Source organism: Bacillus rossius, chromosome 3, assembly GCF_032445375.1.
Source record: "Bacillus rossius redtenbacheri isolate Brsri chromosome 3, Brsri_v3, whole genome shotgun sequence".
In the NCBI taxonomy this organism is placed as follows: domain Eukaryota; kingdom Metazoa; phylum Arthropoda; class Insecta; order Phasmatodea; family Bacillidae; genus Bacillus; species Bacillus rossius.
The window spans coordinates 40,539,660-40,566,519 of record NC_086332.1 but is presented as its reverse complement, the minus strand read 5'-3'; the positions used below and the strand labels follow the sequence as shown (position 1 = coordinate 40,566,519).

At 37.3% G+C, this 26,860-nt stretch overlaps 1 protein-coding gene across 2 annotated transcripts in view; it reads right to left on the bottom strand.

Annotated features, from left to right (window-relative positions):
* Window positions 1–6,515: 6,515 nt before the first annotated feature.
* Window positions 6,516–26,860, bottom strand: part of LOC134530556 (multifunctional protein r) — a 163,279-nt gene continuing 142,934 nt past the window's right edge. For both annotated transcript variants that reach the window (XM_063365482.1, XM_063365483.1), the window contains exons 23-34: window positions 25,560–25,724; window positions 25,085–25,246; window positions 24,104–24,275; window positions 23,010–23,125; window positions 21,940–22,155; window positions 21,081–21,288; window positions 20,004–20,296; window positions 15,908–16,049; window positions 10,573–10,643; window positions 8,910–9,088; window positions 7,957–8,161; window positions 6,516–7,330 (exon numbers count right to left, since the gene is read on the bottom strand). In XM_063365482.1, coding sequence (XP_063221552.1) covers window positions 7,136–7,330; window positions 7,957–8,161; window positions 8,910–9,088; window positions 10,573–10,643; window positions 15,908–16,049; window positions 20,004–20,296; window positions 21,081–21,288; window positions 21,940–22,155; window positions 23,010–23,125; window positions 24,104–24,275; window positions 25,085–25,246; window positions 25,560–25,724 — 2,124 coding nt within the window. In that variant the 3' untranslated portion in view covers window positions 6,516–7,135. The remainder of the gene's footprint in view (window positions 7,331–7,956; window positions 8,162–8,909; window positions 9,089–10,572; window positions 10,644–15,907; window positions 16,050–20,003; window positions 20,297–21,080; window positions 21,289–21,939; window positions 22,156–23,009; window positions 23,126–24,103; window positions 24,276–25,084; window positions 25,247–25,559; window positions 25,725–26,860) is intronic.

Below are 26,860 nucleotides of genomic sequence, written 5' to 3'. Positions count from 1 at the left end.
AATTTATTTCACAAGAATGCTCATAGGTAAGGACAATATTTTATGGTTTTATTTTCATACATTCTCTTTATAAATACATATAAAGTATTATTCAACAAATGTTACAACCTATTTCTCAAGACATATTCCATTAAATTAGTGTAATCTTCGCTGATACATGTTGCATATTCACAATATTATTGTATTTATTTGAAAATGTATCAATACCATTAGAGAAAAAAAAGTAAAGTATAATTTATGTTTCAAGTTTATTTTGTTTATAAATTTTGGACAAAATTAATTAAATTTTAATATTAAGATTAAATATCTGTAATATGAGTAAAGAGATGTTTATTTATAAAGGCTGCATAATTTAATTATTTATTTATACTTCAGTGTTCAAACTTGCATTTTGTTGTTACATGGTGTATGTATTAACATTGTTTTGGTGTTACTTTAATTTTATCACATTTCACCATACAGTATTGTCCCTGCTCATTGGCAGAGTGTCATAAGACATAAAAAATATAATCATATTGTAACTTGACAAGTTTTTACATTAAATACAAAACTACATATACATTATCCAGGATTGTGTCAATTTATAACAGTGATTGGTCGGGCCTGGTTCTCAGTCAATTAACTGCAACAGAGAACCGTAAATATAATGTCTGTACCGATACCACGGAAAGCGTAACGGAGGAAATACAATAGACTCCCGGTAAAACGTCGCAGTATATCACCAGCAAACAAAACGCACACGTCTTTTTTACTCCATTTTAAATCCCATCCATGTGACATGAACCCTCCCAGAAGATAACGCTGGCAGGAAGTGTCCCGAGTGTAAACAGAGTTCCTTGTGCCGAGATCCTCCTTTCACTAGCAGACAGACATGATCATGTCAACTAAAAGTAGTCCTATGGAAAAATAACACAGGCTCTATAAAGTTGTCTAATACTATTTAACTAAGTAACTAATTACTAGGGCACTGAAATTTTTGCGAACCGCGAAATAAAGCGAAATGTTTGAAATTTTAATTAAAACACGAAATTCCACACAAAAAAACCCTTTTCGCGAAATTGACCCGAAATCTGCTTACTACTTATACAAGATTTTTTGACTGGAAAGGTCAATTAAATCAATAACAACATAGACAACATTTTAAAATCAGTACAGATTCCTAAACACAAATTTTCCACCTAAAGACTACTTTATTAACCACTTTTCGTCTTCGTACATGTATCAAAACAAACATAACGGCTTCAGTAGCAACTGTATAAATACGACTTTTGCGAGACGTTTTGAGTTCAAAAGTATCTATTCAATAATTGAGTTGTATACTTCGCTATCACGTTTACGCTTAAAATCATAGTTTTCTTCCTGTATTTCATCAGTTTAACATTTCCATACGACTCGGTCCCTTTTACGGTTTATTTAATATGAGAATCGATACCTTAAAATGAAATTACCGCCTGCAAAAAACGTTTTGTAAAACGTGAGAGTTAATCTCTGGCTGCACAGATTACTACTACAGCCATGTCAGGGAAGCCTACAACTCGCGTAGTTTCGGTTCCCTGAAAGAATTTACGAAGATTACAGAAGTTTTGCGTTTTGGTATTAACGCCACTTCAGCCGCTAAATCAGAAGTTTCCTATGAAAACAAGCATGTTGTGACTGACCTAACCTGACCTAACCTAACCTAACCTAACCTATTGATTTTTTTAATTTCAATTTTTGAGAGAAATCCGAAGTTGCACGAACGTGGTAGGGAACAGAAACTACGTGAGTTGTAGGCTACCGGCCATTGTCACGAGAAGAATAAGAACAAAGGCAAATGTGTCTATGTTATTGTTTACATAGATCGTGACGCTTTCGTATGAAAGAGATTTTGTGTAAATGTAAGCCTTGTATGCTCAAAATGCCTGAAGTAGTGACTGTTTTCGATCGTGCACTCGAATTTGAAAGTGAAGGCGGTAAATATGTAGTTTAACGGTATTTGCGGAAAAAAATGTTAAAAATCCGAAAATACTTTTATTATATGCTCTTTCATTTCCTTTTTTCATTAAACCCGGCGGAGATAAGAAATTCCAAATACTTAAGGAGATATCTAATTTTTAATTTTCATAGTTGGGCAATATTTGTTAAAAAAAATTAAAAATTCCGAAAATACTTTTATTCTATGCTTTTTAACTTCCACGTTTCATTAAACCCTGCGGAGATAAGAAATTCCAAATACTTTAGGAGACTGAATTGTGAATTCTGGAAAAACATGTTTTTTTTTATTCATGTACATAGGCCTATTCTTTTAATGATTTTTAAACACTGATAGTGTTAAAATTACTTTTATGGAACTCAAAATCACTAGTATAATTTAAGGATTATGATTGTAGTATGGTTTATATTTTTATGTATTGGTTTTGTATTTTTACATTTTTCTCCATGATTTTAGAGAGCAGTTTTTTAAGACGAAATGAGACTATTTTTATGACTAAATCAAGATATTTTAATGACAAAATCAAGATATTTTAATGATGAAATCTGTTAATTTTATTTACCATGAAAGTGGGGCCCTACTAATTACCTACCAAGTTTTCAGCTTTAAATCACTTATTACTAAAGACCCAGAAAAATAGTGACTCATGAATTAATGTCCAAACACTTGGGATAATGTAGGTAATTTTATAATGGCACTTGTATGTTAATATTGTGCTGAATGACATGCAACTTGTGTTAGGTTAATGATTAAGTTTTTCTGATAACTATAAAAACTTAAGGGCAAGAATATTGGCCATCACTACAGGAGATGTAAGGTTAATTAATTACTGGAATACAGATGTGGGAAGGGGGCAGAGATGGCCCCCTCCTTCTTCTATGCACGATCCTGGCTGCAGAAATAAAACTGTTTTCATCAAATAATATATAAATTAAATAAGAAACCATGATAAATTGATTGAGATCTTAACAGTTTAATAGATTCCTTACTAACTGAACAAAATCCACTGTTAAATTGGTAGGGGCGTGAAAAAATCAGCATCTTGCTATATATGCTTTTTTTTCTAATTTCTAACATAGATGCTATTTTAGCTAATTTTCTAAATTATTTTTTTTAAGCTAAATTAGCTTAAATGTCATACACTTACCCCATTTATTCTGGTTATCGTTCTTTGCACTATTTTTGTGACAATACCTTGTGATAAAGCAATGCTTCTGTGATGCAGTCAAGTTACATACATTCTGAGGTAACTTCAAATTACAACCCAATTAATCCAGTATTTTTATTTTATTATTCTATGAATTAAACCTGCAACTTTATATTTGTTGGTGTACTGCAGTACCAATTTTTCTTCAGTTAAATAAGAATTGAGAATTTTTTGTGGTTTAAATGTAAACAGACAAAAAAAAATTGTGGTTTTTGGACAAAAGTAAACTAAAGGGTTATTTGAACCTATTTGTGTGTATGTATGACTATTTAGTTTACAAATATTTAGAATGTAAATATTACGTTTTAAATGAGAAGCATCTAAAATGCTAATTTCCCAATAATAGCCTAATAGGTACCAATTTATAAAATAACTAGCTGCCCGACCCGGCTTCGCACGGCTATACTAATGGAAAAAGAATTATGCCACATCTCCCATTTACAGTAATGGTAAATATAAAAAATTCATTGAAAATTTATTACAATGCTGTATAATGTACCGGAGAAAAAATGAATAGCACCGATGGTTTCCCGACTCGTGCACGCAACGTACAACTGATATACCCGTTTTCGCTACGGCAGTCTACAGGCAGATCACTCTTGCGCCGCTCATTATACATGCCCCTCCTTGTGGGTACGCCACTGCCGCGCGATGCCCGTTGCCATGGAGACGCAGAAGGCATGAACAATGCAAAATACTGTTCTCATGCAGACAAAGTACCCACTGTTGCCTGGTTTTAACCACCTATGCTATGGGATCTAATTTTCGGAAAATGTCATCCTGCGTAACATAAGGAACATTACTGTGAAGTTTCAAGTCTGTAAAATATATATACTTGAAGAAAAAGGGCAATTTTTGATATTTAAAGTACTTGCAAAATTTCAACGGTGATGAGGACTGCACTAACAATGAAATAGCCGTTGCCATAGAGACGAATGAAGCATCAACAAAGCAACAGCCGTTGCCATGGTGATTTCCTACCAAAAACTGGAAATAAAAAAAAAATTTAGGGGTGGACTACCCCTAATATTTAGGGGGATGAAAAATAGATGTTGGCCGATTCTCATAGATACCGGATAAGCACAAAAAATTTCATCAAAATCGGTCAAGCCGTTTCGGAGGAGTATGGCAACGAAAACTGTGACACGAGAATTTTATATATTAGATAGATGCTAATTTTGAGAAGAAAAAAAAAATGCTAATTTTTCCAACCCCTATAAATCCACATAAGACAGTCTGTATTAAACTTTAATTTTATTTCAATCCAAATGAAATGGAGATGAAGCCTCAATCTAGAGACCAATTTTTCAGAAAAAAAACTTACTTGATCAATAAATTTGGTTCTGCCTGGAAAATTCTTATTTATCAGATGCACTGAAGAAGCAATTTTCATACCCATTCTAAAATACAATAATACTTGTAATTTCAACACTTTTCTATAGAATATCCCCTACAGTTCCCAAACTAATTCTGAATTCTCAGATTACATTAGGAGCAAAGGAATCAATTCATCCCAGAATCATCACAGTAATTTTTTCTCACCACAGCAAGTATATTTGTGCAGGTCAATGTAATTACAGTCACTAGAATTCTCTTTGTTTGTCTTACTTGAATATTTATTTAAATGTTAGTTTTTTTTACCCCCGGGATTCTTCGAATCACCTTACAATATTTATTTTAGGAAGTGATATTTGTGGGCCATTTTGTAACAAGAAGTTTACGTATCTATAGTAGTTTGGTTAATGGCAAACTACTATTTCTTGCACTCTCTTAACTTTTACATTTTTTGGTTCTAAGGATACTAAATAATTTATCAGTAAATATCTTTAAATATATCAATAAGTCAGCCAATAGTAAAACTGTTTGTGGAACTACACATAGGTGTGACTATGTTTGTCGTTTGGGAACTACGATGTAAATAAAGGACGGTTGTGATCACAGAGGCATGGCACTCATGTGATGGGTGATGGTTCAGTTCCAGCCTCATGACTTCGCTAGCGAGCTCCTAGTTGACAGCCAAGTGTCTCGCCATCTTAGCCTGGGTGCACAACTGCAAGGCAAGACCCTGCCTTCACAGAATAGGGTTTTGCACGTTCACAGTTCTGGTCTTAACTGCTATTTAATATTGGAAACTTTAAAAAACACTTTCTCTAAACATCTCTCCGAAAAATCACTTGAGTGTCAACTAGCAACTTACCGACAGAACCCTGAAAATACGAGCCGTGCAAGATTTTGGACCAAGAACAGCCACTTGCTTTACCGCATCAAATAAGTCTCTGCAAGTTGCATTTTTTAGCATCTCTGTGTAAAGTTTCAGGCTAAGTACTTCATTATCAGAATGAGCAATTATGTAAACATAATGTATCATATACAGTATACACCCTACTATATGTGCAAGTGCACAAAAAGTATTGTATATTGAAACCTGTGATGCACTGATTATGCCGCCGGTTAATCGGCAACTGCGATTATTGACCCAATGCCGATTAATCGTCACTGCAATAGTAAGTCATGAATATTGAATATTGCAGTTTTTGTTTTTTTTCGTAGACAATGGCCATTAACGTAAACACATTTAGTTTAGCTTTGTATTTTCAAAATTGTTGATCAACATAATTACGTCTTCAAGATCGAAAAGTGACATATGGAAAATTTTCTCGGTGGATTTAATAAGTGAATCTAAAGCAAAATGCTTAATATGTGGAACACTCATCTCACGAGACAGTTGCGGGAACCGGAAGTCGTACACAACTACAAACATGTGGAACCACGCAAAAAATTTCATTTCAGTGAAGTGATTTCAGAAAAAATAAATAAAAGTTGGGAAAGTGAAGTAGATGATCCTGATATCACTAGACCACCTGAAAAACGTGCACTGTCACAAACAACACTACCAGCCATGGAATAAAAAAAAAAAAAAGTACTTGCTCACTGAACAAAGAGCACAAGAAATGACTCGAGCTGTTGCAGAAATGATCTGTGTTGACATGCAGCCACTCGATATTGTCAACAACAAAGGGTTTAAGCTTTAAGCTACTAATGGAGAAAGCAGTACCAAAGTATGAACTTCCTTCCAGGAAACATTTGAGTACTGTAGTTATACCATCTATGTTTTGAAGATGTTAAACGACGTGTGAAAACAGAACGGCGTTCAAGTAGGAATATTTAGTAAAAGACTTTGTTTTTTATTTCAACTTTACGCAAAAACTGATAATCGGTAATCGTAATCGGCAAAGTATAATCGGTGCATCACTAATTGAAACAATGTGTGCTGAAACAATGTGTACATATATACACGTATCACAAACTGGAAGACTGGAATTAATCTAGAGAGAATAAAAATATCTCAACAATTTATTCACAGTTATCATTTCAGATTAAAACAATACAAAAGTTATTACAATTATCCAGTGGAATGTTATAAGTTAAATAAGCACTCAGGAACCAATGTCAGTTTGGTGGGTTTCAAAGGTGAAGCAAGACCCTGCATGAGCAAATTTTTTATACTGTTTTCACTTCACCAAATACTGATACTGATCGTCAAATAAGTAATAAAATTAAAGTACCTCAAATAAAGGCTAGCTAATAAAATAATTTTATTAAAATTACAGTAAAATATTAAAATAGCATATAAATATTAAATTAAAAGCAGTTAATACCATCGTAATCAAGACTCCAATCATAGTCAACGTACTAATTACTTAACTAAATTTGTGTGTGTAAATTATAAGTGTTTGATTTATTGATAAAATTAATAAAGTATGTGTATCAGTCTATAATAATACAAACGTGAAAAATGCTAAACTTAAAACTACAGTCTTTAGCGAACAACAGGAAGAATTGTAACAGACAAACGCCGTACACAAGTTTTTACAAAACTTTTGGTAAAATTATAAAAAGTGGATGTGTGTATCAGTCCATGTGAATGTTGAACTGCAGTCTGCGGCGAACACGAGCTACTTGGTCAGCACCATCGCCAGCAAGGCCATGCGCACGTACATGCCGCACTCCGCCTGCCGGAAGTAGGCGGCCCGCGGGTCCGAGTCCAGCTCCGGGCTGATCTCGAACACTCGTGGCAGAGGGTGCATCACCACCATCCTGCGCTTGGCACGCGTCATCAGCTGTGGGGTCACCACGTACAGCCCGCACGCCTGAGCAACACACACACACCCCCACGTGTTGCTACAAGCCCATTTCCATGTCGTGTGTAGAGGCCACCGTTCATGGCTTTATTTTTGGTAAATAATCTTTATTTATGAAGACTGTGCCACAGTCATAATATTAGATGTTGAAATTTTACCAAAAAATATTTTTTTAACGAAATAGTATAATTTTGATAGCATTACTTGCAACAAAAAAATAATTTGTGAAAATTGGTATGTTTTAATTAAAAATAAGAAACTACCTATATCTTTATAAGGTAAGAATAGGGCCAGGGTACATTATCAAATTGAGCATTTCATTAACTTAAACACTTCACTTGGTATGAACAGGTATTTTGTTACCAGCCAAATACTAAAATAATAACCATCATTAAATTAAGGATATTAAATTAAAACATTTTTGTTTGTTGCTGTCCCTACATGTTTATGTCACAGGATAATTTATTTAAAATAATAAGCAAAACAAACACAGTAAGAAATAAATCCACTAACATTTGCTGGAATCGGTCAGGAAGTTAAAAACTTTTCAGAGAGAATGTGTTTACTTCAACAAATGCTTCTCGCTGACATGTAATGCTGCCGGCCGAGGTGCTCGGGTGACGCTGTGTACCAACCTTGTCGTAGTCTTTCTGCGAGGAGAAGCGCTCACGCTGGATGCGCGTGACGTACAGCACATCCGTCTCCGGCAGGGCGGCCTCCAGGCTGGTGAATTTCTCCTGGGGAATGCCCTTCGAGGCCACAAACTGCACCACGTCCATGGGGACCCCCAGCTCTGGCGGACTCACGTACCGTATCTGCACGTTGTACAGCGTCAGCAACCTGCGCGCACACGGCCAGGCGTAGGCACACCTTAACACTAGGCTGCCTTAACAGAGACAGTGCTTGTAGCATTTATATACGTAGCTTTGATTTTAATATTTACAACTCAACACTTAAATTTATATAAGTGTGGTTTTTTCCCACCAGTAGTGCAGGATGTTTTTCACACTAGGTAAACCATGCTTTGACACGTAAAAATCCGGAAGAACAAAGCTGCAGAGTAGAAAACCAGAAATGGCACTGTGCACTGAACAACATTTTCTGGTACATGGTACAGTGGTTCATTTTCCTTCTTTCTTTTACCTATTTTTTTCATTTGCAGAAGACTAAGGTAAGATTTTGGGGGTTGGTAGAGCTTGTGTGGAGTGGTGGTTTCGCTGGAGGGGCAGGGGAGTCATTGTCATTAACAATAAAATGTAGAATAATAGACAGCCTGCCTTAACTTACAAAAGCTATTTCAATAAATATTTACAATGAAAGCAGTGCTAAAATTAAATATTTAAATTAACTTACTTTTGCAAAATGACAAATCTCATAATAACTAGATTTTAGAAGATATCCAAAGTATGAAATTGTACACATATCTTTCAAGAATAGGGACAGTTAACTACGTCGCGATACAACCCACATTAATGAAATAAATACAGATACGTGCACTTTAAATTACACGCTACACTGATTTGTTTCTGTGCTGCCGAGAGAACTGTCGCAGCTGCACAACACGAGAGCGTGGCTGCGAGGCGGCTACCTGGCCAGCGAGTGGACGGTCCTGCCGTGCTTCAGGTCGCCCACCATGGTTATGGTGAGGCCGTTCACGGTTCCGATCTCCTCGCGGATGGTGAAGACGTCCAGCAGTGCCTGGGTGGGGTGCTCGCCGACGCCGTCCCCGGCGTTGATCAGGGGCTTGCGGCAGTGCGAGGCGGCGCGCTGCCGGGCAACGGGCACGCACCAGTTTAAGGCCAACGAGCAAAACCTCGACCACAACATTCAACAATTGAATATCTGAATGCAATGTTAAAAAGCTGAAAAATAAAGATTGCAATAAGCCTGGAAAAAACATTTTTCAGGTGCAATAAATATTTTACATCCAAGTATTATGAGGTTGTTTCACTAATCACAAGATCTATTTGCAAATATTTACTGATTAACAGTAACATTTCCATGTAGAAACTGCTGTGGGTAAGATTTAGCAAGTTGCGAGGGTGTCGTTTGCAACCATATTATTTTAAGCAACCAACCTATGATACGCAAAATCTCAAAGTTTACCCTCAAAACAAATGAACAGGACCTGCTGCGATTCAGGAACCATAAATGACACTTCAGCGTACATCATTCGGGAGCCTCGTCACACTGCCATGACTCAAGTGCATCCCAACCTGCGACACCCCCACAGGCCGCTGCGGTCTGCCCTACACTCCCCCTGGGTGGCACACATCCCTCACATTCCCACAGCCATGGCAACCCCAACTGCTCGAGAGCCTTACTGTCCACGGGGGCGGAGTTGGCACACATAAGCTGCTACCAGGCTGACTCTCTCCTGGCCAATCTAAAGGATGGATTTAGAGGAAATAAGAAACTTTCCAGAGAAAATAGTCTGTCCCCTTTGAAGTTCAAATATATTTCCAACCTGCCAAACATCAAAGTCTGAATCTACCCTGATACAAACCTACACAATATTGTGAAAGGCAGAAGTGGTATGCTGCAACCATGGTTTGTACTTTGTACCCTCTTGGAAATTAAAACTAAGGAGTTTTTAAGGACTCCTTTACCACTATATAAAGGTACAAAACCATTTGTAATATTAGAAAATACCTCACGAAAATGTTAAATAGTTAATGCACAAAAAATAATTTTCTTTGTTAGTTAAATTCTTACAGATAAGGCTATATTTATTGTTCAGCATTATCTCTGGAAAACATATCTAACCGAAGCATAGTTTCTATCTGCAATTTACACCTGTAACATATAATTTGATCACTAATGACATTTAATTTAGAAGGTTGAAGTAAGACAGTAAAACATACCTTTTTAATGTAAAGGTGAGGTGCAAATTACAAAAAAACAAACTCATTAATTTTTAATACATAGAATCCCATCAAGTGGCCCAAAATTCGTAACTTGTACTGTGCACATGTTTGCTGCCAAACAGAAAACAAAAGAACATTGAAATACTGGAGTTTATCCTTGTAAGGAATTTTTAAAGATTATTAAGTGAAATCTAAGGATTTTTAAAGGTCCTTATTCAATTAAAGACAAATAAAGCGTTTTTAAAGGATATTAAAGAGGCGTACAAACCCTGTGCAACGCTATTATGGCCTATTTGCAGTTAGTCAATACTACTTCCTCCAAGGAACACAAGCGAACACTCACTGCAATACAACTTGGCTTTGCTCTGCAGAACTGATACTCACTGCGACAGCTCCGGGCTGTGGGTGCCTCAACACGACGACATCTGCGTAGCTTGCCATGACGGCCACTGTGTCTGCAACCAAACAGCACACCAAGTAACACATTATGGTTAAGGCTATGATCCTGAGTTTCTCCCGAGCGCGCAGAGGAAGAACACAACACACGTAGTTCCAAAATCATCGATAGAGCACTAGCTGTACGGATGAGCTATGGAGGGTGAGGGGGTGTGGTGGTGGAGGAGTAGGGGGAAATAACGCGCTTTTCTCAGAATTCCTTATTGCCCAGCGGGGTGTCATGTTCTTCAACGAGCCTGAAAAGGGGGATGGGGGAAGCCAGCCAACTGCCTGCCTCGGAGAGAAGTAAGATTTCCGCTCGGTTTTCTCTGTCAATTCTCCCTAGACTTCTTCGAACGTTTGACCCTCAAAGCACGTAAGAGGATAAATATTACTATTTTCGATAATATTTCAGTTCTATACCCCTAAGTAACCGTATGCAACCCAGCAGAATTATAATAAATATTAATTTTGTGCATACATTTGCAAACAAATATAAAGAACACTTCACATATACAAAAAACATATTGTACATTTTACCGCGGTGGGTTGGTGGCGAAACTTTCAGATTTGGTCTCTTCTGCAAGTTATGCAAGATCAAGTTTTTAGTTATTTATTATAACATATTCAACTAGTTTGAAATGCTTATACTAAATATGTAATATCAAGTTTTTAGTTATTTATTATAACATATTCAACTAGTTTGAAATGCTTATACTAAATATGCTAATCCATGAGATGACACAAGAACTCTCGTACACAGCTGACCACTACAATCAGTGAGGTTGGCCAGTAATTCAGTTTTCCTTCCCGTAAAAAAAAAATGTTTTGTTATATACTGTACGATAAAGGTTTTGCACTTCTACAGGATTTCTTGCTTTACACATTTTGTCAAAGCTATATGAATGAATATCTAATTACATGACTTTCTGTTGTAAAGCGGTATTTTTTTATATATGATTAAAATTTATAGTTTTCTGTACGACAATACAAAAGGTGACCTTTTTATACAATCAATTTATATTTGTCGCTGAATATATGTCCACAAAATATTGCAGCTTATTGCACTAATTTTAGTTATTTGAATGTATTTTGCATATAAATATGTATACATAAGGATAGAGCTGAAGCATTTTTTTGTTTGTTTTTTTAGCCGACCTGCAGTTTGTGGCTTTCAATAACCCCTTCATTTTTATTTATCATGTATGATGTTTGAAATCTATGTTATTAGTTACTCAATGTCCCTGGCATTCATAAAAATTTGTTCTTTTAAAAATACGTACTTAAAATTTACAAAATAAGCTATCGTTTAATAATTTATTATTGCAACATAAATATTGGCGTAGGTATAATTTACGGCTGTCATGTCTGATGAAATGGAGAGCACCTTCATGCTATCCCTACGGGTGACGTCAACCATCACTGGTAGTTCTCCTTGTAGGTATTTATGTACTGCAGGTCGGACAGGCATGAAAAAACATATGTTGTTATAATAAATATTTTTATAACTAAAATTTAACTCTGAAAGGGTCACAAATCTTACCACGAATCGCCTTTGCTACTCAGTAAGAAGTGTTGGAATGAAAATATGTAGGGAGTAGGCAAATCGTCATAGGTAACAAAAGAATATTTCAGAGGTAGCTAGATAATGTGATACGCGAAGAGAAAAAATTCCCCCCTTCCCAAACAGCTAAAAAACAATCAACACGTCACCACATGCAAAACACTGCTTCAGATCTGGACCTAGAACATTTAAGTAGGAAAAAGGCATGCATAAATTAGACCACTGATGTAATACATGGAAATCAACCATAGTCAGTCAGGGTTTTTCAATCTTTTTGATTTCGCGACCCCTTTACTAGTTGAAAAATTCCGGCGACCCCCTTGTGTTACAGAAAGACAAAGAAATTATTTAATTAAAAGACTACGTGAATGGTATTTTCTATTTTGGTACAATTATCTATTATTCGGATCTACACTCTGCAGGAAGCCGCGAGAGTTTTGAAAGTAAGTACGAGGTAAGTTGGTAAGGCTACGTGCGACTTAACTTGGACGCCAACTCGCGCGGGCCAAACTGCGTCGGCGACGGCCACGTTGCCACGCCCCATTGTCGTTGCGGCTTCAGGAAGCGCCCGCACGCGCCACCCGCCGCCGCCCGCAATGTCCTTTTGTTTCAACTCTCATCTCACCCAGTTAAGCGTAGTCACTGATGAGTACGGACGTCATTCTTTTCTTTTTCACTTGCTCGGCGCATTTGTAAAATGGATAAGTTTCTCAAAAGATCGCAGCCTTCAACATCTGGTACGAGTGTCAATAGCAGTGGTGGTGAAACAAACCCAAAAAAAAATAGACATTACGATGACAGTTATTCGAAATACGGGTTCACAGTCATAAATAATAAACCTCAATGTGTAATTTGCGCCGATGTTTTATCACGTGAGAGTATGAAACCGTCAAAGCTTATGCGGCATCTCACAACCAAGCATAAAAAAGAAACTGATAAGCCGTTGGATTTCTTTGAACGAAAGTTGAAAGCTCTTAGTCAGCAGCAAAATACTATGATTCAGGTAATAAAATAGTGTTTCCCTAGTCTCCACAAAGTGTTGTTAAGACCCTCAAAACGCTAACGATAAGTTCAAGTCGAGTCTATTCTGTTGCTGTTTTTACTGTTGATGTTTTATGATGTTTATTTCTTTGTTGTTTGCATACAACTTTTTATTGTACTTCATTTTGGTGTGCAAAGGTTCCGCGTACATATTTTTTTATTGACTATTCACTTTTATATTGTCTGGTTTATTTTCAGACATCCAGTGTTGAGTCAGCATTATTAGCTTCAGCCGGCGACCCCCCGAGTAAGGCTTCGCGACCCCCCTCGGGGTCGCGACCCACAGATTTAAAAAACACTGGTCTAAGTGATTAGGAGCGAGGAATACTAGTACAATAAAAAATAAGTAATGGACGTAGTTTTATAGTAATTTACACTCACGTTTTAGAAATTGTAAATGCTGCATGCCAAATTTACATTTTAAAATTGCATAATAAAGAAAAATTGAGAAACAGTAAAAATTAGTAAGCCTGGTATACAATTAAATGTCTTCAGACAAATGGAAATAAAACAATTTGAGGACAAATTATTTATTAAATAGCAATGTATTAAATAAATTTTGTAGAAAAATAATTACACTTTCATTGCAAATTAATAAAAAAATATAATTTTTCTTAGATATACAAGTATCATTACAATTTGGAAAATGGTACACATAATTATGCTATGGGCCATGTCAATTATAATTTTTCACTTTTTAATCAAGAATACATACGGGCATAAACGTATGAGGCACATTAAATAACAAATATTAATCGATTTACACTAAAATCTACCCTGTTTACATAGCATACAAACACCAATACAATACTAATTTGAAAAACATTTTTGGAGGTAAACATAATTTTATTAAAATTACTCTGAAATTGAAGTAGGCTCTAATAGCATTACCATTACAACATGAGTACTAGAGTTTGGTTCCTCCGAGCCCAGGCTTCAGGCTGAGGATTGAAGATGGGGTCAATGACCAATTGCTCTGACATCACGGTGGCCATTTTTTGTGTCAAAATTCCTCAAAAAGAACTCAAAAGGACTCAAAATTCCTAAAAAAATTCCTATTTCGAGGGAAAAATTCCCATCTGAGGGAAAATTTCCCGTTTTAGTCCTCAAAAATGTCAATGGCTTGAAAATTCCTAAAAGCGGCTTAAATTCCTTAGTTTCAAGCCGCTCTAAGCAGCCTATGTCATGACCTTGACAATTAGGATGACATCACCGCCACTTCCAATAGACCAGAAACCAACGGTCTGGATTGCCTGGATCCAGCAGTCAGCACCACCTAGGAATGTCCAGACTTAAACCAACTAAGCAAACTTAAGTTAAAAACTGTAATAATTTGCCAAGATCGAAAAACTCTTTTACAGTACACACATGAGTGGCAGTCGGATGCGCTCTGCGCGTTGGGAGCATTTGACACAGTTCGAGATCGCTCAGATTGATCGATGCACTTCAAGTTTTGGCCTGTGTTTGAGTTGAAATGTCCATCCTTATGTTCCAGCTGAACAGTATTAGCAGCTGAACATCATCTTGCAGAAGTATCTGCTCTACAGCTTTGTGTTTATCGATAAAGGAATAGACAGTCCACTGATCAGGCATTTTTGGTAATCCGGTACCAGTAAGGTCCCAAACGTGCTGGATTATCAGAAGATTAATGCAATATGATACTGGATTCACCATGGAATCATTAATCATAGTATTCTTGAGAGTCTTTTAATTACATCACTTTTAGTGCTGTGTAGTTCAGTGCACTGGCATTTGTCTTCTTCAAAGTTTTCAAGACTAAAGCACTGTCAGCAAATACAGGCCCACTGGAGATACATGCTCCACCTCTTTATGTAGTATTTTGCCCCCTTTATTCAGTAAGCCTAGGCACAGAGACCCACCCTTCTATCCACATGAGAAAAACATGCAAACAATTTAAAATAAAAGAAGGAAATAAATGTAATAAAAAATAATGATTGGAGGCTAGGGAGTGCTTTGGGGGGGGGGGGGGGGGGGGTGTGAGTAGAACCATTCTACTCCCTATTTGCTTTCAAATTCTATCCATTTGCCATTTGTTGGTGGGAATGACCGATTTATTTAAAGAATTAGGAATTCAGGAAGGGATATAACCCCCTTCCCCAATACGTATACCCCCTGGGCATCAACTCTGCTAACAGTAGCTGTACCAGTCTACAGACTGTTATTGGTGTGGTGAAATTCTAGAAAAAGTAGGGTGGAATCCATAATATATTTAATTATATAAAGTGAAGAGTCAATGTTCTGCAATACTTCACTGTGAAAATGTAAATGTATCAATATGCTAATGTAAATTTGTTAAAACACATTTGATTCAATTTTAACTCTTGCAAGGTTTTTTTAAGAGTAAAATTTAATAACATATTTTGAGTATTAAAACTGATTTCTAAGCCTATAATTAGAACAAAGTAAAAATTACTTCTAGTTGAAAATTAGTTTCCTATGCCAAACCAGTATCATTTTCACATAAAAACAAAAAAAGTAATTTTTATAACATTTTTTAACACTGCTTTAAAATAAATATTTTATTTACTGACTGTACCATATTTTATCTACAGTTATCTGGTGTTCCTTGATTATATACTAAGCAATACCTATGCAGTGAGCCAACAATGTGAAAATACAGACACCCAAAGCTGAGTGGTGGGGGTAGGGCCCCCTCACCTTCGAGAGTCTCTCCCTTCTTGACGGAGGAGCTGGTGGCGTCCATGTGAACGACGCGGCCTCCGAGCCGCTGCATCGCCGCGGAGAAGCTGCAGCTAGTGCGAGTGCTCACCTCGTAAAAGATGGACGCCATCACCTTGCCCTGCGACCAACACAACAGACTCTCAGCGACGTCCACCTAGCCACACACACACGCACTTCGTACTGTCCAAGGTACGCACTTCGTACTGTCCAAGGTAGGCCTGTGCGAGGCTTCCACTAAGAGAACCAATCAAAGCTTTTTTTTATGTTCAATTTGACTTCACAAGATAATTTAATTTTCTATTCGTTTTATTTGAAGCTTTGTATTTGTTGAAAAGCTTTAAAACATTGGAAGCCTAACATTCGTATATGAAAATATTAAGTTTTCTTTTTGTGTTGTATGTATTTTGCTTGAATAAATTTGCTTACTTGAACAAATCAAAAAGCGGCACTCTGGTTGTTTTTATGAATGGTCAATATTTATACTATGTATGGTTATTTTATACTTTTTATGAATGATGTTACACGTAGGGCCTAATAATTGGTTAATCACTTAATCGGTTCAAAAACTAAAAATGCTAAACAATTTTCTTACACCTAAAATCCTGTATTTTATAAGATAAAGTGTGATACTGCTTTGCCAACAGAAATTTCAGAATTTGATTCAACTTCATGAATATTTAAAAAAATTTGATTTGATATTTGCTTCGCTTAAAAAAAACCAGTATTCGTACAGGCCTACTCAAAGGAAGATATGCACTGTATGGCACCTTATTTCCATAGTCAAAAGTAGAAGCAAAGACTTATGTTCAATTTAACATGGTCAGCAGTTCTGAACCAATTGATTACTACTAAATGATCAACAGTCCGGTCTTGCCAGAGGCTGTGATCAAGCAACCGACCCTCACTACTCGAACGTGACCGCTCAGCAATCACAGCTACAGAGAACTCAGTCCCGATAGTTAACATTGGGACAAGAGAAATTAAAATATGACAACTGAAAAGAGATTTGCCAGAAACATTGAAGTGGTGATCAGAAAAAAAAAAAGAATAGCAAATGCAGTGAGAAAGTGTAGAGGTAAAGTTTCTCGCAAAAATTTTGGAACCAAGTACACAGGAGAAGGTGCAGGCAGGTAAGAGAAAACAAAATGAAATATGGCATGACTTGCTGTTTATTGGCTATCGTCCTAAATACCTACCTACTCACTGAAGAACAAAACGTTTATATTTTTCCCGATGTTGCAGAGTTGACCAAGAAATTTAGGATAGTGATGAGTCGGTCCCGGTTTTCGGTTCTGTGGGTTCTCAGCAAATTAACCGGCACTGAGAACCATAAATATAAAGTCTGAACCAGGACCACGAAAAGCGTAACAGCTTAACCTAAATAGTAGAACAGATACATCATTAATTTAGGACATAATTACTTGCAAGATATCCTCTCTAAGTGGTCAAGCTTAGCAAAAAATAAATTGTTAGGATACAAATACAGCGAAACCCCTTATTTACGTTACTGTTATTTACGTTTTCCCGTTATTTGCACTATATTCTTCAGGTCCCGTTTAGTTCCCATTTAGTCCAATACAATACTTTCACGCGAATTATGTCTCAAAAATCGACTCCATCCCGCTATTTACGTCACGTAACAAACATAAACAACCAGAAAAAGGCCTAAAAACATTGTGAAAAACGTAACTTTTATAGTCTGCAATGAACATTTTAAACACAAAATATACATATTTTATAACATGAAAAGTTGCTTTTAATTCTAAACATGTAATAATTTAAGCCTAGGAGTGTAAAAGTCCGAGTAATTATAACAGGATACAATCTAAAATGCACGAGGGAAAAACGTAAACTTACGAATGTATAAACATGGCTGCTTGTAAGTTCTGATACTATATTTATGTCCCAACTAAGCCGAAATACTGGTACGAGACATAAACTTCACAAGATAAAATGAGCGGAGTCTTGGTCACTGTTTTATACGTATTTTATTACATATTTCGGAAGTATTCTACTGTACAGTTGACGCATATTTTTTAAACTAACCATTTATTTCTGGGGATCGTAAATAATTAATTATTGGTATCAAGACATCACGATGAACGTAAACTTGAACATGTCACGGCAGCGAGAAAACTGGTGCGTATACCAATAAACTGGTATTAGAACTGGACAAAACTGGTACACGGGAGGTGAAGCTTATATTTTTTTCCGCTAAGCTCGCATCTATTGGCTGGCTGCTGATGGAAGGTCATGAGTCTGGGCGGAGCATAGAGTGAGTTATACTGCGCATGCACAGCTCAGCCGGCGGCTACGCCGCGTCGTTACAGCAGCTGACCGAGTACAATGACCTTTCTCCGCGTACGGTGCGCTATTGACGGTAAATTTCCATCAATTTGTGACCTGTTTTTTAAAATTTTTTACTGTGATGCAGTGTGTATGTAGCCCGTATTTGTTATAAACGCTGCAGGTTGCAACTGTATTTATAATTTGGAGAGTCAAATAATCTCATTGAACAGCCAAAAAAGCAAGCAGAAGAAAAATTCAGATTTTTTTGTTAGAAAGTAATCTGAAAAACATTTTGGCTTTCATTCTTTTTTTATTTTTGTCAAATGTGGTAAATTAATAATTGATTAAATACTAAAGTAAAATTTGTTGTTAGTGTGTTTGTACCTGCATTATACAGTAGAACCCGTTTATAGTGAACCCGCCTATAATGAATTCCCGTTTATTGTGAATTTCCGTCTCGGTCCCGGCAAAATGATGTGAGGTTATGTATTAATTTATTGGATATAGCGTACAACTTTTGTCAATGTTGATACGTTTTCCCGTGTACCATGAACAAATTTTGCCGACATAATGCACATTTATCTCAAATATTTTCATTAGTTTTCCCTTCATAGTTAAAGAATGGGCGAACGCGTGTACATTTAATATGTTATCAAAATTAAACATAAAATACCGCCACACAAATACGTATGTACATTATAGCAGCAAATTCAATATTTTTACGTCTCATTTTTATTGTTCACGTTTCAGACATTTTGATCGAGTAAGTTTCGTAAGACTACCACTAGATAGAACTCTGTGGACTAAATTTTTCCATAGAAAGTGAAAAAATTTTGTTCCATCTTTAGCAACTGCAATACTAAATGATAAGTAGTGATCTTTGATGCGCCAAACTCGTTACTTTTCGTTTATTTACTTTTGACGGTAAAAAGAATTTCGTGTTATTAAGCTGCAAATGTGCTTCAATAAGAAATATGTACATAAAAAGTGATGAAAAATGCGGTAAAAAACATAAGGCATTATCTGTGTGAGATAAACTGGACATTATTGAAAAGATAAGACTCCAACCCCACTGTCCCGCACGTGTTAATAGCAAAGGAACTGGGAATTGCAAAATCCACATTAAGTACAATATTAAACAAGCTGAACAATCTTCTTTCTCAAGCTGTGAATACGTCACAGAGTATTAAACGCCTGAAAAATGGAAAATACGCCGATGTCGAAGAACCATTAATAGAAAGTTTGTACATGTGTAGTGCATTAAAAATATCTGCATTTGCTCATAACTGTTGCTTTGAGTATTTTCATTCGTTCTTTTCTTGGCTTAGGCCAATGTGTAGTTAAGATTTTTTTTTTGAGTATGTATTGTCAATATAAAAGTTTTCCCAGATATAAAGTTTCCCCTCTATAGTGAACATATAAACTACTCCCTTCAGATTCGTTATAACAGGGTTCTACTGTAGTATGTGCTATTAAACTAAAGGAAAAAAAAATACTAAATAATGTAAGCTGTACTCCTTTTTATACTTTTCCCTTTATTTACACTTTCCCGCTTTTTACACTTTTTTACTTTGTCCCCATGAAAAGTGCAAATAAGGGGTTTTGCTGTAAATACACCCACAGGTAAGTAGTCTCAACTGCAAAGACTTTAGTGCTGAACCTCAATGAATAGTTCTGACTTTAAATATTCTATATTAGTAGAAATATTAGCACGACATAAAAAATAAGGAAGTGCTGAAAGCGACTATCACTACAAGCGTGGCGAGCGAGGCCGGGTGCGTACCCGCAGCACGTAGTCGAGCGGCCGGTCCTTCTGCACGAACACGCGCAGGGTCTGCGCCAGGTTGAACAGGTCGTTGAGCTGCTCCTTGCTGAACATGTGCACGGCGAGCACGTGCTGGCCGGCCAGGCCGTGCGAGGGGATGGGCAGCGTGCCAGCCGCCAGGCCCGCCAACCCAGGCAGCGGCGACAGGCAGCGCGGCGGCCCCGCCTGCAGCTTGATGAAGTCCAGGGTGGGGACGTCCAGGCTGGCGCCTGCCTTGCTGCCGCCGTCGGGAGCCAGCTTCCCGTACGCGTCTGCGGGAGACGTCCACGTGGAGCCAACAACCTCCGAGCCAACAACCAACGGCACTTTCTACCAGTTGTTCACACGTTAACACTGAATGTGAAAAATTAGGATACTACATATGCTGTGGAGTGACTTACACAAATGTTCATTCCAGAGTGATAAAATGTTGGTAGCCAAATTGAGAGCAGGCTAATATGAACTCAACTTACTTAATTACTATGTACTTATTTGTCTGCATGATTCAAAGGAAACAAACAAAAAAAAATTAAAAGGTACTGTCAAATGCTATGTTGCCCTATGCCACACACAACTGGCACTGACCAACTGACTACTGGTAAGAAGATACTAGATATATATCCCTTGTGTTGCTATGTTTGGTGCAAAGACCGAGACATCACATTTGTGCCATAAATTAACACTGTCCATTGATTTTAAAAATAACAACAATGATAACAATACTAATAATAATAAAAATAGAATAAAACAACTCACAATCACTTTTTTCAGGATATATTTTTTAAGTTAGTATTACAATTTAGTGGCACGTTGCATTAAAAAACGTAATGGAAACGCACATAGAGCTCAATGACTCATTAAAATCAGGGTCATTAGACAAGGAGGGGTTGCGAAATGTGAATGGAGCATCAACGAAATGAATGAGCAGGGGAAACTGGAGACCCTTGGGAACCGTGTGCCACGCGACCACGTGCGATAACTGTGGGGATGGAACCCAGGTCGCCTCGGCGGCACAGTAACTTCAACGAGAGCAGGCGCGGAGGCAGCAGGACGCACCGGCGACCGAGAGGATGGCCGCGTCGCCCCCCTCCCACAGCTCTGGCCTGTCGCCCTCGCGAGGGGCGACGTTCTCGGGGGTCAGGGTCATGGGGTACTCCAGGCTGGAGGGCGGCCGGCTCAGCTCCTGAGCCACGCCCGGCACGAACAGGGGCCGCCGCGCTGCCCACTCCCGCACATCCTGCCCGAAGCCCGGCCCCACCAGCACCTGTCCCCCGGCACAACTCTTGTTCACTGGCCAGTCTTCTTCTCACAGACAACCTTTCACGGTTTCATTTTTATAAATACATACTACAATTTTTGTACACATAGGAAAATGGCCATGTTATTGTGTTTCTTAAAACCAATTGCATCCAATTTTTGCCCTTGTTTGTTTCAACAAAGGACCAAAATTGTTAATAGTATTCTAACATAAAATTGTAACACAAATAAAGCAATCTAAAAAATTATGATTAATGACTTACATAAATGTACACTCAAGACTACACCAAAAAAATTACTAACTAAAGCCACCAGAAAATTTATAAAAATTAATATTAGTTTGAAATTCACTGTAAAAATTGGTTTACCAGTTTCTTCGTAAGATTGTAAGATTTGTTTAACTTAGTTAGCAAGCAAAAGCTGCTTCCCATTCCGCACTAACTGCATAGAAGCAAAGGCAAATAGTACGGCCAATGAAACCAGTGCAGTGGAGCCACACGAGGAAGAGCCAAACTTTAAAGATTTATGATTATAAAGTATTTATATTTTGTTCCCTACGGATTATTTTATTTTTTATTAACATTTTGGTTTAAAGTAGTTTCATTATTACGAAACAAAACTGTGCACTATGAGATTGAGGACGAGAGGCGCCACTCGCCTGTCCCTCGATGAAGGCGACCTCGCCGCGCAGCACCACCCGGTGCACGGCGCCGCGGACCTTCATGCCGGCGAAGGGGGTCCAGCGTGCCTTGCTGTAGGCCGGGGCCTCGGGGATCACCCACTCCTCGTCCAGGTCCACCTCCACGTACGTGCCGGGCTGCTCCGGCAGCCCGAAGATCCGGCGCGGGTTGCGGTGGAACCGGTCCACCAGGTCCTGTCGCCACGCACCGCGCTCCAGCACACACCCAACTACTGCCCCGACAAGGCCTGCTTCATAAAACTACCCAAGAATGCCAGAAGTTCGGTTGATAAACCATGCAAGGTGCAATAACGCAACTCAAGAATTGTTCAACTTACAATTTTCTTGTGTTTTTGTCTTGCATTTCCAACGGCCATATAGGAAGAAAAGTTTTTTTCCCAAAAACTGTTTAAGATGCAGACATTTAGTTTTAGTGCATAGAGGCCCACAATGTTCTTTTTATCATATAAATGTTTTAAATTGATAAACTTAAACACAGTTGAAAAAATACAATTTAAAAATAGGTATTCATTAAAAGAAATAACTCTTGCGAATTGTGTGGTTTATAAATGATCACCATTTTCTTGCATTTGTTGCGTATTAATTTGTTGCACGACAAGTTGCGTTCCTTGCGAAGTTTATAAACCTGGCCTAAGTGTTTACATCACATCCCTAGAAATAAAGAAGAATTGTACAGTATCTATTGGAGTTCTGGCACTCTATTTTGTTTTCAGCTGGAAAATGTCCAAGATAAGTCTGAAGAAAACAATTTGCCTAGTAAATTGAGAGTTTATCACTGCTGAATTTTTTAATTTACTTTATTTCCTTCAATATTTTCCTTTGAATCTTTTCCTCAAATATAGAATCCTTATAATGCAAAGGATTTGATGGTATTTGAGGATTTTATTGGCCCAACTCTAGTTGAAATTCTTATTTAAATTTTTGATGTAATCATAATGGACAAAACAGGAAAACGTGCTTGGATGGGTACCTTGTGTTGGTAAGTACGAGCCTAGCCAGTGCAAAGCACTGCCACGTGCGATACAGACCTCCATGGTGAGGCGACCTTCATTCACGGCCGTCAGCAGCAGCGGCAGTATTGTTTCCAGTCCTGGGAACCCTGGAGGGGCCTTCTCTGAGGTCTTCTCCTCAAGCGTGTGGGGCGCTGCACACACCAGCACCACACCATTCACAGCACTTGGACTGGGCCAGTAATTATTGTGTGACATGATAGAATGTTTCCATGCTCTAAGGCTATCAACACTTTTAATAAGAGGCTATGAGCTTTAGAAATACTTAGTAAAATTTTCAGATAGTAATAATGACATGGTATAGGATGGTACAAAAATGTTGTCCTAAGTGAGCATACGGATGACATACATGACGGAGTGGACAACCAATTAGACAAAGGAAATTATTTTTTCATTAGTAACACTTTACATGACTGTATAGTAAAATATGAATTTGATATTAAAGACGAGGAGCAAATACTGAACTCAGGTTTTAAAGAGGCAAGAATATGCAATTTCTACTGCTTAGTTCAGATATTCAGTCCTTTTGAACCTTTCAATCCATAGCCATATAACATAATACTTCCTCTTTAATTTTGTCATAAGTACAACATTTATGAAATAATTTTTTAGACGTCAAATACTAATGAAAAAATGCACTGCTATCAGGGTTTGGTTTAAAGAAATGATGCAGCATGTCAAAGGTTAGAAGAATTTACACCTCTCATTATTTAATTTAGCTTGTTCCCTGCAATAATATTCTGTCTTGATGTAAGTTTTTGGACATACGCCATTGCAAAAAAACTTTTTCTGTTGAAGAAAAACTAAAAAAAAATAAATAAATAAATAAAAATACCCAAAAAAAGACAAAAAACACAAAATTAAGCAAAAAATTGCTGTTGTCAACAAGGATATAAACACCACAAAGATAACAATAATATTCTGTGCTGAAAAAATAAATGCAATTTTTTTTTTAAATTATGATAATCCATATGAATAAATGCCTACACACACAAATTTTCTGCACAGAAAATATCAGACATGTACACGTGTAAAAGGTGGCAAATGGCAAGTACGCAAAAATGAAATATCTTTTTCTGTCCGCCCGCTCTGGTAACTACACTGCAACGGACCGTGGTCGGTGGCGAACACGTCGATGATGTCCAGGTTGTCCCAGAGGGCCTGCTGGTCCTCGTCCGTGCCCAGCACGGGCCGCACGCTGCCCTTCTTGTGGCCCAGCCGCGGCAGGTCCTTCTGGGAGAGGAACAGGTGGTGGGGGCACACCTCGCACGTCACCGGCAGGCCCTGCAAGCACGGCCCGGGTCCTCACTTTCCGGCCGCCACCACAGGAGTCGCAAAACATTGATTCACATTTACAGGCAAAGCACTGTGCCCATCCAGACCTCACCGGCTGGCTAGGGGCCTGAATTGCACTTGAAAACAAATTCATCGGAAGTTGCGGGTAGGCTGGTGTGAAGTTCCAGCTGTGACTGTTAAATGACCTGAAACTGTTAATGGTAACTTTCAAATATAATAACAGAGGGAGAATTTAGGTAATTTATTCTTATAACGTCGTCTTTTACGGAGTAGGCCCGAAAGAAAAGACTCACTCACCCTCGTCAATCGCTACATTGTCATTGTTTATTTGATAAAAATCTTAGTTTACATCATATGAACATCCCATTGTAATAGGTGTAGTTTTCTTACCAATGCTGCAATGTTGTCACACTGTGCTCAACACTAACCAGTGACATGATGGTTCCATGATCACATTGCTAGTGTTCACAGATCGCAAACGTTCATCTATTAGTCCAATATAATGGCTGCTAACAGTGCAATTTAGAAACGTTACGAGACAAACATTAACAACGGCTCACTGTGTTTTTTTAACCTACAAATGGAATTGGTTTCTAGCAAAAGTAATGATCTTAACCTATTTTTCTCTCTAAATAATGTATTTTTGAACTTTAAAACAACTAAGAATCATTTTAAAAACCTAGATTTTGTTCATACAGTTTACTAAATGTTTCTTTGATATTACGTTTGTGTAAACAACTTCTGGACTGCCAAAAATGACGATTTCCATGTCACTATAATTCAGACCAATATTTTACCTTCTCCTTAGCTGCTCTAATGATCTGTATTTCTTCTTTACGGGCGACGTGACAGATGTGGATGGGACGACTGTGCAGGGTTGCCAACAGTAACACAGCTGCCGTTGTCTGGCTCTCCGCGTGAACACACAGGGGGTACCTCTTGGGCCATGAGTCAAAGTGCTGCAATTATACAATTAAAATTTTTACAAGTTACAAAGAATCTCCTGATAGCACCAAACATCAATTCTCTAGAAACAACAGGTGATCTTGGGAAAGGTCATTTAGGAATTTGCAATACTCTCTGGACTACAAGGTTCTGGGTACAACTGGGTAAGTCAAGGATATTTCACGTTGTGGCATATTTAGAAACAAGCTCAGGTGAATTTAACTGCCTCAAAATTCAATTATGTATGTCAGAAAAAATTGGAACTAAACCATATTTTAATATAAATAAATAATTAATTATGGAGCCTTAACCAACAAATTTTCCTACCTTACTCCAAACAGAGAGGTCATTTAGCCGCAAGGTTGTGTATGTCTCATTTAGGTACATCTTCAGTCCTGCTGCCGCTGGCGCCAAATCTGTGATAGTGGCATAGTTCTCGGAAGATGCGCCGAGATACAGGGCGTAGTCGCACCTTGCACCTGCCTGTGCCAGCTACGGAACACAAAACATTTATCTTACAACCGGTTATCATCAAGAATGTTACATTATCATTACAGAAATATTAGAATGAGTTACAAGTGTTGATATAAGTTTTATAACAATGTTTTTAGTACAACACATTTTCATGATGTTTGAATACAGTTAACATTAGTGATCAACATAACATAAAAAAAGTCAACCAGAAAAAAAAAATTTTTTACCAATAAAATATAATGAGAGAAGGTTTATTCCTCTAGGATAACTATATTCACCGCTTTGATTGATTTAGTTCCTCACTACCTGGCAATGAACAATGAATGCCAATCAAAAGGGCATAGCTGGCAAATGGAAAATACCTCCTTCACGTAGAAGTAAAACATTGTAAGCAGGCACTGTCATTTCTGCTTAACATTTGTGGGTTTTGCAAAGGAAGGGTGCATCATAGGAACAATATCTGGAGCATTTTTAATCATTAGCACGTAGGTATTTTTGAATGATATGGCTCTTATTACTAATATGAGGAAGCATATTAGGTACCAAAAGTTTGTTCATATTAATTATAAAAAATATTTTAAAACTGATATCCATGTTATACGTTAGTTGGTAAATGGCATCTATACATTACACTTCATCAATAACTTCATAAGGCAGAAAATTATTTGTATAGAACATTTTCTCAATATATTCCAGTTTCATATCCTAAAGCCTCTGACTCACATCCCATTCTGATTAATTTAAGTGTAAATATTTTTAGTTCGAAGCTATTTTTATGGCAATAGCTCTTTTGCATTTTATTTTTTGTTCCAAATTTTGTCACCATGTATTTACGAGAAGTCAGTCATGCAGATGAAAATAATTATGAAAATTAATGTGATGCTTATATTATTTGATAACACTCTGTAAGTATCTAGTAACAAAATTTTGAAATTGAATTTATAATACAAGAGTGCTGACGTGATATATTTACCGGAACAGCTCTTAAGAATAGAAATGACATAAAAACTGAAATAACACATATTACCTGCGAGACAGCTTTAAGAATGATAGACCAAAAATGAAATGATACAAATGATTGGGTTACAACAGCCAGGAGCCTTAAAAGTACCCAATAAGAAAAAAAATTCATATGTCAAAATAAGTAATAAATT